Source organism: Schistocerca piceifrons, chromosome 8 (assembly GCF_021461385.2).
Source record: "Schistocerca piceifrons isolate TAMUIC-IGC-003096 chromosome 8, iqSchPice1.1, whole genome shotgun sequence".
In the NCBI taxonomy this organism is placed as follows: Eukaryota; Metazoa; Arthropoda; class Insecta; order Orthoptera; family Acrididae; genus Schistocerca; species Schistocerca piceifrons.
Genome location: NC_060145.1, coordinates 139,884,960 through 139,898,145, shown reverse-complemented (window position 1 = coordinate 139,898,145; position 13,186 = coordinate 139,884,960). Strand labels below are relative to the sequence as shown.

Genomic DNA, 13,186 nt, shown 5'->3' with positions numbered 1-13,186 from the left:
AAAGGCTGCACTAAATGTTATATCTGCAGTGTATGTTGATGGCAACGAAGACGAAATCGTAGGCCTGTGAATATTTCGCAGATTGTCCAGAAAATTAAGTTCAATCTCGTATTTGTTTCCAATCTATTACTTTCGAAAAACACAATACAGTGGGCAAGATTCACCATGAAAAGCAGTCACGCATCACTTAGTACCGTTTCTTCCAAGATAACTAGTACAAAAAATTATATTAGCCCCTTTACGTACAAGATGGGCCTAATGAAACACTTTGTGAAAGCCTTAATCATTTTTTGAGAATGTTTGAAATATCTCTGTTAGAAGTTTCTTCACGTGTGAGAAATGAAACTGAAGTCGTGGCTGTTGGACCTTTGAAAAATGCCGTTCGGACCCAAATTCGAAATGGAAATGATCGTGAGTTTCAGGTAGGCTTACGAACTATTCAAGGAGGTCGTAGTAAGTTTTTAGGCAGCAAAAAGTCCCATACTTTACTTCTGTTGTAAGCAACATTCTTGAATGTTCAAGCTGTGAGGTTTTTTGATGAGCGTAAGATTGAATTTCTGAACATTCACCTCGTATTTTTCTTAAAAAGTTGGACAGTGGTAGTGGAGAACAAGGCGAAAGCTTTCATTAAGTTATCAAAATGATGGAAATGCGGTACCAGAGTCGCTGGAAAACAAATATGATGCGAGACTACTGTTAGTCTCTTCATCTAGACAAAAAGAGGTATAACCGAATGGACACGTAATTCCAGTGCAATAACGTGCTAGATTAATACCTTTGTTCACACTCACAATTTAGATTAGTATTCATTTTAATTCCATGTCTTTAATTAATTTTGCAGTTTGCAACAAGGTCACATTGTGAGAAAAGAGTACGTAAAAAAAATTCTAAGATTTCAACGGCTAGAAAATACACGACATTAAGGTACAGGGTATGCAGCTAGCAAGCCGGTGCGATCGTACCGAATTTTCCTTTTCTCCTAATGAAAGCTTATGAACCATAGCTTCTCTTCAAAGTGATCAGGGAAAAAATCACGTTTTGTTATTTGAAATCTTGAAAGCCCTAACTGACGACGTTTGCTTCCTCTTGGACGATCAAGCCAAATACTTTTGGTCAGCACTGTTGTTTGTTTTGAGAAACCGACAGGGAAGATTACTCCTTGGAGGTAGTGGCGAAGCCATCTACTTTATTCTGTTCCATGTATAAAAACATGTTTTTCATGTCGCTGCACTAATTAACATTCCTTGTTTACAAATACACTGTCAGCTCGTACTTTTTCCCCTTCCTTGTTTTTCCTAGGCTCGAACAGTTTAATTTGACGCTGCAAACGTTTTATCAGCTTTTTCAGTCTGAACAATACGGCACGAACCCTGGAGATATGACGTGGGCGATGTCTGTCTTTTCGTCTGATAATTTGTCATGTTAGGGCCCTTAACGGCTGAAAAAATTATCGACGTATTGAAGTAATGAAACAAATGAAGAAGTGAACTTTGAGTGTGAGTACGATTTAAGATATGAATGTGCCTACTTTTGTCTGCAGGTGATGTTGCCCACAATTTTGTGAGTGACATTAAGCAACAGGTTACGTGATAAACACCCAAAAAGAGAAATTTAAAAACATTATTTCTGATTTAACAACGTTTACACCTATACAGAGTAATTAAAAAATATTCCATATTTTAAGAGGTGACAGCACGCACGAATACATGAAAAAATGCCCAGTAAAAATGGGCTCTAAAATGCATACCTTAAGAGCTGTTCGCTGCTGTACTGGAAGGCCTTGATGATACTTTCCTGTAGCTCGTTAAACGGACTTGGTTACACCCAAAATTCCAAGTATCCCCAGAATGAAAAATCCAAGGGATTGAGATCAGTGAACGAGATGGCCAACATACTGGAGATCACCGAAAAATTAATTCATGGCCGATTTAATGTCTGTATGATTTGTTCTCGCATATGTCTGGGAAATTGGGATGGTGCTCCATCGTGTGTGAATGAAACCTCCAGCCGTTGCCGGAACGATGCCTCCTCTAGCAGGACAGGCAAGATGCTTACTAGGCACCAGTCAGCCTGTTTGGTAATATGTAAGGTTCTATTAGTCTGTCGCCAGTTATTCCTGCCCATCCATTAATTTAAAATAACGGTACTTATATATATTAAGGTACACATTTTAGGGCCTTTGTTTGCTGGACTTTTTTACCTCGTTTTGGTCCTGCAAAATACGGAATATTTTTTCTAACACCCTATATAGGTTGTGTCTAATTTTTTTCTCCGTTCTTCTGTATTCCCCTATAGCTGTGCAGAAATATTCTTCTCCAATATTAATGACAAAATCCCCTTGACGCAACTATTAGGCGGTCGTCCCTTTTCCTACTTCTATTTGGAATCCAGTCCATTACACACTTTGGCAGCTTTTCTTCCTACGTTCCGTGGACATAAAATCAATAACCTAATTTTCGACATTCATTTTGTCTCTAATTGCTTCAACTTTTCTTTCTTCTTTTCCTTCTATCACTGATGATTGTCTGCACAAACTCATCTTTGTAGCTACTAATTTTGAGTTTGGTTACCATGTCATCATCCAAACTCTCTGAACCATATGTATTAGTGCTCCTGACTATTGTTTTAAATATTCTACATATAGCATCAGTTCGAATGTGCTAATAGCGGAGAATTCCATTAAATAAACTCCAGTTGTTAGTCTCCCAATTGGAGCCAAACTCAGATGGCAGATAGGGGAACATCCCCCGTTATACGGGGAGTACTGGGGAAATAAAACATCTGAGGCAGACCAAAACTAACATTTTCAACCATGCAGTTTCAGGTTTGGACTACTTCTAAAGGAAGAAACCATTGAAAAAAAATTTAGTGGTCCTCCAGGTTGGAGGTCGAAGCAGTTGGTGAATTTATCGTTTACTTGCCACTAAGCCTTCCCAAATTCATTTACTTTGCAAAATATTACGTCTTTGGCTTCTCCATTTAACACTCTTTTAAGCGAAGATTATCTCACATTTATCCGGTCGGTTCCCAGACGGAACAGAGGTCAAAGTATTGATGGAGTTGCTTAGAAAAGATTGTATGAATGCTTTTAGGTTAAGACTGCCTGTATACAGCTAAATAAACACAATATTTGTTTTTTCAGACGCGTTTCGCGGCAATTTATTAAGATATCTTCAGTGGCTGAATGTGATGATATTGCTCTGTATGCGTTTTTGTTGTACTGCTTGTGAACCAGAGCGATGTCAGCGCCCTCAGACAGTAGTGCTGCCTTAAAGGAGGAGAGGCGTGTTTAGCAAAACAAATAGTGTCCTTAATTAGCTGCATAGAGGCTGTTCTAAGGTAAAAACAGTAACAAAATATCTGATCAGAAGTATCCGGTCGCCCCTATGTACTGCGGGATTGACCACTAGATGTCACCAGAGACGGCCCCGCCAGTAAAAAAAATGGTTCAAATGGCTCTGAGCATTATGGGACTTAACATCTATGGTCATCAGTCCCATAGAACTTAGAACTACTTTAACCTAACTAACCTAAAGAGATCACACAACACCCAGTCATCACGAGGCAGAGAAAATGCCTGACCCCGCCGGGAATCGAACCCGGGAACCCGGGCGTGGGAAGCGAGAACGCTACCACACGACCAAGAGGTGCGGACACCCGCCAGTATAAAATGAGGCGAGAGAATTGTGTTCTCAGTAGAGTACAGCACAATACGTCGGTCAAGACAGCTTATTGACGTATACTGGTCATTGGACGTCACCTGATTAGCACATCCATCAAAAACATTTCAGCCCTTCTAAGGATGCCCAAGTCCATTGTTGGTGCTGTGACTGTGAGGTGGAAACTCGAAGAAAACTCACAGTTATCCCAAGACCAGGCAGATCGCATGTGTTGACGGACGGGGACAGTCGAACATCGCGGAGGGTGGTTCTACAAAAAATTGCATGACATCAGTGGAAGCAACCACGCATGATTTCCGAAGTACTACCAGCAGTCCAGGTTGAACAACGACTGCGCGTAGGTAGTTAAAAGAATGGGATACAGCTGTCCAGCGTCTGCTCATAAACCATACATTTGTGTAGCCAATGCTAAGGGACGCTCGATTTGGTGAAAAGAGCAACGCTCCCGGACATTGGATGACTGCAAGCGAGTGATTTGGAATAATGAATAATGCTATACCATGTGGAAATCCGATAGAATGGTTTGGGTTAGGCGAACGTCTGGAAAATGTTACATTCCATCATGTGTAGTGGCAAACAAGAAGTAAGGAGATGTAGATGCTTTTCGACGGTGCCGGATGATAGCCTTACTGGGCTTCAGGAAAAAGTGGGGTAGGATATGAAACAGAATCACAGTATTGTGTAATACGTACAGTGGAGGAAGATTTTTGCATACTGCGGGGCTACAGTCATAATATATTTCTTTAAAGTCAGTACCGCCATTAGACTATTGTTTATTTAAAGTGTTACATTTACACTTACACAATCATGATTTAGGCTTCAAAGTGGCATTATCAAGGGTTTTCTGAAAGCAGGTTAGACAATAACAGTGAAATACATAACGAGTGATATAACCGTATAAGAATCCATATTTGCAATGCTTACTTACAAGTGTTATAAATTGCGTAAGATGGCACACTGTCGTATTAAAATACACTATTAATTAGAGAATGTGTATAATAGTGTATTTTAATACACCCTGCTACCAGAAGGGAGCGTAATGCTGCGTGGAACGTTTTGTGGCATTGCCTCGAAGATCTCGCCATTCTGGAAAATCCAACGGATCAACTACAGTATGCACGTGTCCTTTGGGACTATTACCACACCCACATGTGGTTTTGTTTTACCTCGGCACAATGGCATTTTCCAGCAGGAAAGTGCAACTTGTCACTCACTTCACATTGTTCGAGCATGGTTCGAATAGCACCAGAATGAGTTTACTGTACTCCCATGGCCACCAAATTATGCGTATTCAAACCCAATTTAGACTCTGTGGGACCCCCTCGATCGGGCTGTTCAGGTTATCGATTCTCAGTCGAGAGACCTGGCACATTTAGCCTCTGCACAGGAGTTGGCACGGCTCCACATTCGTGTCGGTACCTTCCTTCCCGCACGTCTCGCACTGCACCAGGTGGTTATTCAGCATTTTAACAGCAGCACAGTACAACGTATGACACAGGTGGTCAGATTAATGTGACTAGACAGTATACAAGCTGTGCCATACGCAAAAAACATGCTCCAAAGACCCCTTGTTTTCTTCGCTGATAGGTCGTCTTCTGGGAAGTTAGATAAAGATCGCATTGCGTGAGAAGCGAGAGACCTTCATTGTAGACAGCGATTCCTTTCTCTTTGTAATGCGATGGGCCGATTTCTCGGCGCCGTTTTCCATGGGTTGAATAACCCCTGGCCTGAAGAGTTGTGAGAAGGTTCCTCATTCGTTAATATATATACATATAAACAGAAAAGTAGGAGTTCAGGCCACCAGAGATTGTATTGGCTCGAGTAGTATAGTTGCGGAGTGGGAGAGTAACACAGAACTGGTTAAGAACTGCATGTATGGGTGAGTAACGATTGCTCAGTATTGTGAAATCTTTACTAGGGGGGCAAAGAATTGTCACAAAAGTATCATTGTCCAGCACCCTGAAAATCGTTCAAATGGCTCTGAGCACTATGGGACTTAAATTCTGAGGTCATCAGTCCCCTAGAACTTAGAACTACTTAAACCTAACTAACTTGAGTACATCACACACATCCATGCCCGAGGCAGGATTCGAACTTGCGACCGTAGCGGTCGCGCGGTTCCAGACTGTAGCGCCTAGAATCGCACCCTGCAGAGCCTTTGTTATTGGCACACGGGATTCTCTGACTTGAAGGGAGGAGATGGTACTTCTGTTTGGGATGCGGAGGGGGAGACTTTGCCTGAGGACCTTGAAGGGAATATCGTCCGCTGACCTGATAGAGAGTTGATGTATCGCATCTGTGACAGGTCACCGTACTCACTACGCTTCATACGGCTGAGTGCTGAATGTCGTTGAGAAAACGCATCTTAGCGAGCAGGGTATGAGAAATGCCGTGCATTTGTAACTGTATTGTTAGTGTAACCACATTTCACGAATTTAATACTTTTCTCGAGTGAATGAAGGCTCGTTCAAGGCTCAGTCAGAAATGTTGATAGCTTGTACAGTTTTTTTCATTCTTCTGGAGGACTCTTGTGATCAGCACCTGCCCAACACAGATTTATCTATCTATGATATATGCGTAGATTAGGTCTTGTCTGATTCACCTAAACTATCCAATCTTTACCGGAATATTCAAGTGCTAGATTAGCACTATCCCATGTCAACAGTTGTCAATTTTCTTATTGTCTCCATTTCTGGTGATCTAACATGTCTTTTAAAAATCTGTAATTCATTTGTGTCATCAGCGAACTTTATAATAAACAGGGATTAATTCATTTCGTAATTAGATGATCACTCCGTTTGTTATCTTTTGTGAGATACAACACCCATGTCTCATGTTTGCTAGTGTCACCGCTGTCCTGTTGCTTCTCCGTTGTGTGAGATCTTTGTTATTAAATGTATGTAAGCCCGAGCGATATGTTGGCCATTCCAAGCGATGTAGATCATTCTGACATCCACGAAGGTATGTTGGAAACTCTGCTGTACCTTCACACCTTGTTTCCACAGACAACTAGACCATTCCCAAAACAAATTTCCAATGTCAAGTTCCGACTGTATTGAACCAATATCATCAACTCTGGTCTTGTCTGAAACTAAGACTGGCAGCAGCCAGTTTGTTTTATTGTTACGATTACGATTATTTCTATCTGAGCCCGGCATGCATAGCAGGGCTTCTTTTTCTTTCTATGTAGGTACACATTTACAGAGCAAACACATTTACATGTACAAAATAAATGAAAGAAAGTGATATCTTGTGCATTTAATTCACTTTGAAAAATATTATTCAAGTGCTTTGGGATATACAATATTTTTGAGTTTTCCATCTTCTGCAAAAACGATTTTTTCGGCTCTCGCTCTAATGAAAACGGAACATATAATTAATCATGTTAGTTAATTAGCAACATGTTCCGTAGCTCATTTGACCATTTCTTTTTTCGAGGCAATGTAAAAGAATCAATTTACAGGATATGAAAAATGCATGGATATTCAAGATTTAATGCAGACACTTGGAGAGATTGACCTTGCGCCTTTTTTATGGTAATTGAGAACTAAAGGAAACGGGGAAATGCAGTCGTTTGAAATCAAATGGCATGTCGGTGGAAACGCTGGGAATATAGGGAAGCAGCACATTTTCTGCTTTCGACTCGCCATTAAGAAGTGGCGCTTCAATGGCGTTTGATATCAGTTTTTTGAAAGGGAGCCTGATTCCATTGCACAGCTGTGGTGGATTAATGTTGCGCAAAAGAAATACTGGTGTGCCGATCTCCAGTGACAGGCTGGTGGAGCTCAGCTAAATAATTTAAAATTTCATCGGCATTCATGGGGCTGTCAATCGTTTTTAGGTGACAGACTCGCCCACAATTTGTTTCTTGATTGCGCAACTGGTTGCATTGACGTTGGTGTTTATTCTTTCCAAACTGGTACGTTGGAAAAGCCGTACGTGATTTCCGTACTTGGCGACAATTTATGGGGAAAGTTTCTTAACTAATTCTTCTACCGATGAAACCATGACACAAAAGTTTAGTGGAAGTGAAATATATTTTGTTTCGACAGCAACTGGTATCTGTGCCAATTCTGGTAGACATTCTTTCAGGAGTTACAGATATAGGCTACGTCGGTAGCTCCCTGTCTTTGCAACCGCTCTACCTGCAACGCGTTCTCACTTCCCGCGCCCGGGTTCCCGGGTTCGATTCCCGGCGGGGTCACGGATTTTCTCTGCCTCGTGATGACTGGTTGTTGTGTGATGTCCTTAGATTAGTTAGGTTTAAGTAGTTCTAAGTTCTAGGGGACTGATGACAATAGATGTTAAGTCCCGTAGTGCTCAGAGCCATTTTTTTGTACCTGCAACTCTAGGGGTGGAAATTCGTCAAGACTGTCACTGATAAGACTAGCGAAACAGGAAACTATCGACTTCACACTAATATCGGTCGATATCGAATACTTTTACCTGTCACATCTTCTCACACTCACTCCCATCTTCAGGAGTGACTACATCTACATCTACATCTATACTCCGCAAGCCACCCAACGGTGTGTAGTGGAGGGCACTTTACGTGCCACTGTCATTACTTCCCTTTCCTGTTCCAGTGGCGTATGGTTCGCGGGAAGAACGACTGACGGAAAGCCTCCGTGCGCGCTCGAATCTCCATAATTTTACATTCGTGATCTCCTCGGGAGGTATAAGTAGGGGGAAGCAATATATTCGATACCTCATCCAGAAACGCATCCTCTCGAAACATGGACAGCAAGCTATACCGCGATGCAGAGCGCCTCTCTTGCAGGGTCTGCCACTTGAGTTTCCTAAACATCTCTGTAACTCTATCACGCTTACCAAATAACCCTGTGACGAAACGGGCCGCTCTTCTTTGAATCTTCTCTATCTCCTCTGTCAACCCGATCTGGCACGGATCCCACACTGATGAGCAATACTTAAGTACTCGTATAGGTCGAACGAGCGTTTTGTAAGCCACCTCCTTTGTTGATGGACTACTTTTTCTCAGGACTCCCCCAATGAATCTCAACCTGGCACCCGCCTTGCCAACAATTAATTTTATATGATCATTCCACTTCAAATCGTTCCGCACGCATACTCCCAGATATTTTACAGAAGTAACTGCTACCATTGTTTGTTCCGCTATCATATAATCATACAATAAAGGATCCTTCTTCCTATGTATTCGCAATACGTTTCACTTGTCTATGTTAAGGGTCAGTTGCCACTCCCTGCACCAAGTGCCTAACCGCTGCAGATATTCCTGCATTTCGCTGCAATTTTCTAATGCTGCAACTTCTCTGTTGACTACAGCATCATCCGCGAAAAGCCGCATGGAACCTCCGACACTATCTACAGGTGAAAAGCAATGGTCCCGTAACACTTCCCTGTGGCATATTACCGCCACAATGTTTTCTTATAAATAATTATACACATAACGAAGCATTTACACACAAAATTTGACTGAAATTGCCCTAAAAGTGCCCGAGTTAAGCTTCTAGTCCACCACCTTTTGACACGCACCTTTATGGGCGGTAAGTGATTCTTACTCACACAGAAACCTTCGCAGGCGTGAGCGCAACAACTCACCTCTGTTTCATCGTAACCTGGTGAATAGTACAGGGACACATAGAAGACGAAGAAATAAAATCATTTTTATATATTAGATTACTATTTAATGTGGTGTTTGACCCCTAAGCCCTTACGGCAGGTACTCCAGATTTATAATCGAGTCATCTTTGAATACACTCACCATCTATTGTATTGTTTATTTTAATTATTGCTTTGCTTAGACTAATTTCGCATTCTGTATATTTGCAGGATACAGAAAAAACATCACATTCACAGTGAAACTCCCCTCCTCCTCCTCCTTTAATATTCTCCAAGTGAGATTTGGACATGTGACCTTCGACATTAGAAACTGCGACGCTGCGTAAAGTCACGGCGGTCGGCGCCATCTTGATACCTTACTGTCAACAACACTGGTATACAGGGTGTTACAAAAAGGTACGGCCAAACTTTCAGGAAACATTCCTCGCACACAAAAAAAGAAAATATGTTATGTGTACATGTGTCCGGAAACGCTTACTTTCCACGTTAGAGCTCATTTTATTACGTCTCTTCAAATCACATTAATCATGGAATGGAAACACACAGCAACAGAACGTACCAGCGTGACTTCAAACACTTTGTTATAGGAAATGTTCAAAATGTCCTCCGTTAGCGAGGATACATGCATCCACCCTCCGTCGCATGGAATCCCTGATGCGCTGATGCAGCCCTGGAGAATGGCGTATTGTATCACAGCCGTCCACAATACGAGCACGAAGAGTCTCTACATTTGGTACCGGGGTTACGTAGACAAGAGCTTTCAAATGCCTCCATAAATTAAAGTCAAGAGGGTTGAGGTTAGGAGAGCATGGAGGCCATGGAATTGGTCCGCCTCTACTAATCCATCGGTCACCGAATCTGTTGTTGAGAACCGTACGAACACTTCGACTGAAATGTGCAGGAGCTCTATCGTGCATGAACCACATGTTGTGTCGTACTTGTAAAGGCACATGTTCTAGCAGCACAGGTAGAGTATCCCGTACGAAATCATGATAACGTGCTCCATTGAGCGTAGGTGGAAGAACATGGGGCCCAATCAAGACATCACCAACAATGCGTGCCCAAACGTTCACAGAAAATCTGTGTTGATGACGTGATTGCACAATTGCGTGCGGATTCTCGTCAGCCCACACATGTTGATTGTGGAAATTTACAATTTGATCATGTTGGAATGAAGCCTCATCCGTAAAGAGAACGTTTGCACTGAAATGAGGATTGACACATTGTTGGATGAACCATTCGCAGAAGTGTAACCGTGGAGGACAATCAGCTGCTGATAGTGCCTGCACATGCTGTACATGGTACGGAAACAACTGGTTCTCCCGTAGCACTTTCAATACAGTGACGTGGTCAACGTTACCTTGTACAGCAGCAACTTCTCTGACGCTGACATTAGCGTTATCGTCAACTGCATGAAGAATTGCCTCGTCCATTGCAGGTCTCCTCGTCTTTCTAGGTCTTCCCCAGTCGCGAGTCATAGGCTGGAATGTTCCGTGCTCCCTAAGACGCCGATCAATTGCTTCGAACGTCTTCCTGTCGGGACACCTTCGTTCTGGAAATCTGTCTCGATACAAACGTACCGCGCCACGGCTATTGCCCCGTGCTAATCCATACATGAAATGGGCATCTGCCAACTCCGCATTTGTAAACATTGCACTGACTGCAAAACCACGTTCGTGATGAACACTAACCTGTTGATGCTACGTACTGACATGCTTGATGCTAGTACCGTAGAGCAATGAGTCGCATGTAAACACAAGCACCGAAGTCAACATTACCTTCCTTCAATTGGGCCAACTGGCGGTGAATCGAGGAAGTACAGTACATACTGACGAAACTAAAATGAGCTCTAACATGGAAATTAAGCGTTTCCGGACACATGTCCAATTAACATCTTTTCTTTACTTGTGTGTGAGGAATGTTTCCTGAAAGTTTGGCCGTACCTTTTTGTAACACCCTGTATAGTATTATAGAAAATGCAGCGAGCACGCCGTGCACTGAGGAGTCCATACGTAGGTCACTAGTTACACGCCGCTGTCAGATCACTCGCTCTGGGGAGTACAGGAGAGTATGAAGGCTGCGGTACTCACGACAGACGAGGGGTCGGCCCGGAGGAGCCCTCTTGCGCACGCGGCCGTGGGAGTAGTTGGCAGCCGCAGCGGCGGAGTCGGCTCTCGCTGCCGACATGTCTCGGGTAACGCAGCGGAGCAGAGCAGTCGGCTGCTGTACGTTCCGTCCCGGAGAAGACTCGCCACAGCTCCGCGCCGCTCCGCCCGCCTCGCGTATCGGTCCCGGGGTTATCGCACCTCCCGCCGCCAACACGCCACATCGTTGTCGAACTATTGGCTGCCGCAGCGTCTGTTTATCGCTCCTGTTATTGCCATTCGGCGGCGTCCGGCAACTCGGTCGCCACCCCCGGACCTCACTATTTCTGCAGCGCGCCCATAACCTTCAGGTCTCCGCGGATCGCGGGTGCTAGAGGTCGCGCCGTGCGCTCGACCTTGACACTGAGTGGTGCGCAGCGGTGCCTGCAACACTGGCGAATTGTTGTTCATGGCGCACACGGACCTAACCTCACGCGCAAAAACCGCACGAGTCCGAGATACCTACGGGGTGGCGCACGAAATGTGTTACCATTTTGTTTTTGAATATAAACTTTACTGTCAATACAATCTGAAAGGAACATATACTTTACTACTGGCCATTAAAATTGCTACACCACGAACATGACGTGCTACAGACGCGAAATTTAATCGACAGGAAGAAGATGCTGTGATATGAAAATGATTAGCTTTTCAGAGCATTCACACAAGGTTGGCGCCGGTGGCGACACCTACAACGTGCTGACATGAAAGTTTCCAACCGATTTCTCATACACAAACAGCAGTTGACCGGCGTTGCCTGGTGAAACGTTGTTGTGATGCCTCGTGTATGGGGGAGAAATGCGTACCATCACGTTTCCGACTTCCATAAAGGTCGCATTGTCGCCTGTCGCGATTGCGGTTTATCGTATCGCGACATTCCTGCTCGCTTCGGTCGAGATCCAGTGACTGTTAGCAGAATATGGAATCGGTGCGTTCAGGAGGGTAATACGAAACGCCGTGCTGGATCCCAACGGCCTCGTATCACTAGCAGTCGAGATGACAGGCATCTTATCCGCATGGCTGTAACGGATCATGCAGCCACGTCTCGATCCCTGAGTCAACAGATAGGGGCGCTTGCAAGACAACAACCATCTGCACGAACAGTTCGACAACGTTTGCAGCAGCATGGACTATAAGCTCGGGGACCATGGCTGCGGTCACCCATGACGCTGCATCACAGAGAGGAGCGCCTGCGATGGTGCACTCGACGACGAACCTGGGTGCACGAATGGCAAAACGTCATTTTTTCGGATGAATCCAGGTTCTGTTTACAGCACCATGATGGGCGCATCCGTATTTGGCGACATCGCAGTGAACGCACATTGGAAGCGTGTATTCGTTATCGCCATACTGGCGTATCACCCGGCGTGATGGAAAGGGGTGCCATTGGTTACACGTCTCGGTCACCTCCTGTTGGTATTGACGGCACTTTAAACAGTGGACGTTATATTTCAGATGTGTTACGACCCGTGGCTCTACCATTCATTCGATCCCTGCGAAACCCTACATTTCAGCAGGATAATGCACGACCGCATGTTGAAGGTACTTACGGGCCTTTCTGAATAGAGAAAATGTTCGACTGCTGTCCTGGCCAGCACATTCTCCAGATCTCTCACCAATCGAAAACGTCTGGTCAATGGTGGCCGAGCAACTGGCTCGTCACAATACGCCAGTCACTACTCTTGATGAACTGTGGTATCGTCTTGAAGCTACATGGGCAGCTCTACCTGTACACGCCATCCAAGCTCCGTTTGACTCAAT

At 44.0% G+C, this 13,186-nt stretch overlaps 1 protein-coding gene across 1 annotated transcript in view; it reads right to left on the bottom strand.

Annotated features, from left to right (window-relative positions):
- LOC124711197 (lysosome membrane protein 2-like) overlaps positions 1 to 11,539 on the bottom strand; it is a 222,793-nt gene extending 211,254 nt beyond the window's left edge. The window contains exon 1 of the mRNA XM_047241127.1: positions 11,372 to 11,539. Within this exon, the coding sequence (XP_047097083.1) occupies positions 11,372 to 11,468 (97 nt within the window). The 5' untranslated portion in view covers positions 11,469 to 11,539. The remainder of the gene's footprint in view (positions 1 to 11,371) is intronic.
- Positions 11,540 to 13,186: the final 1,647 nt, after the last annotated feature.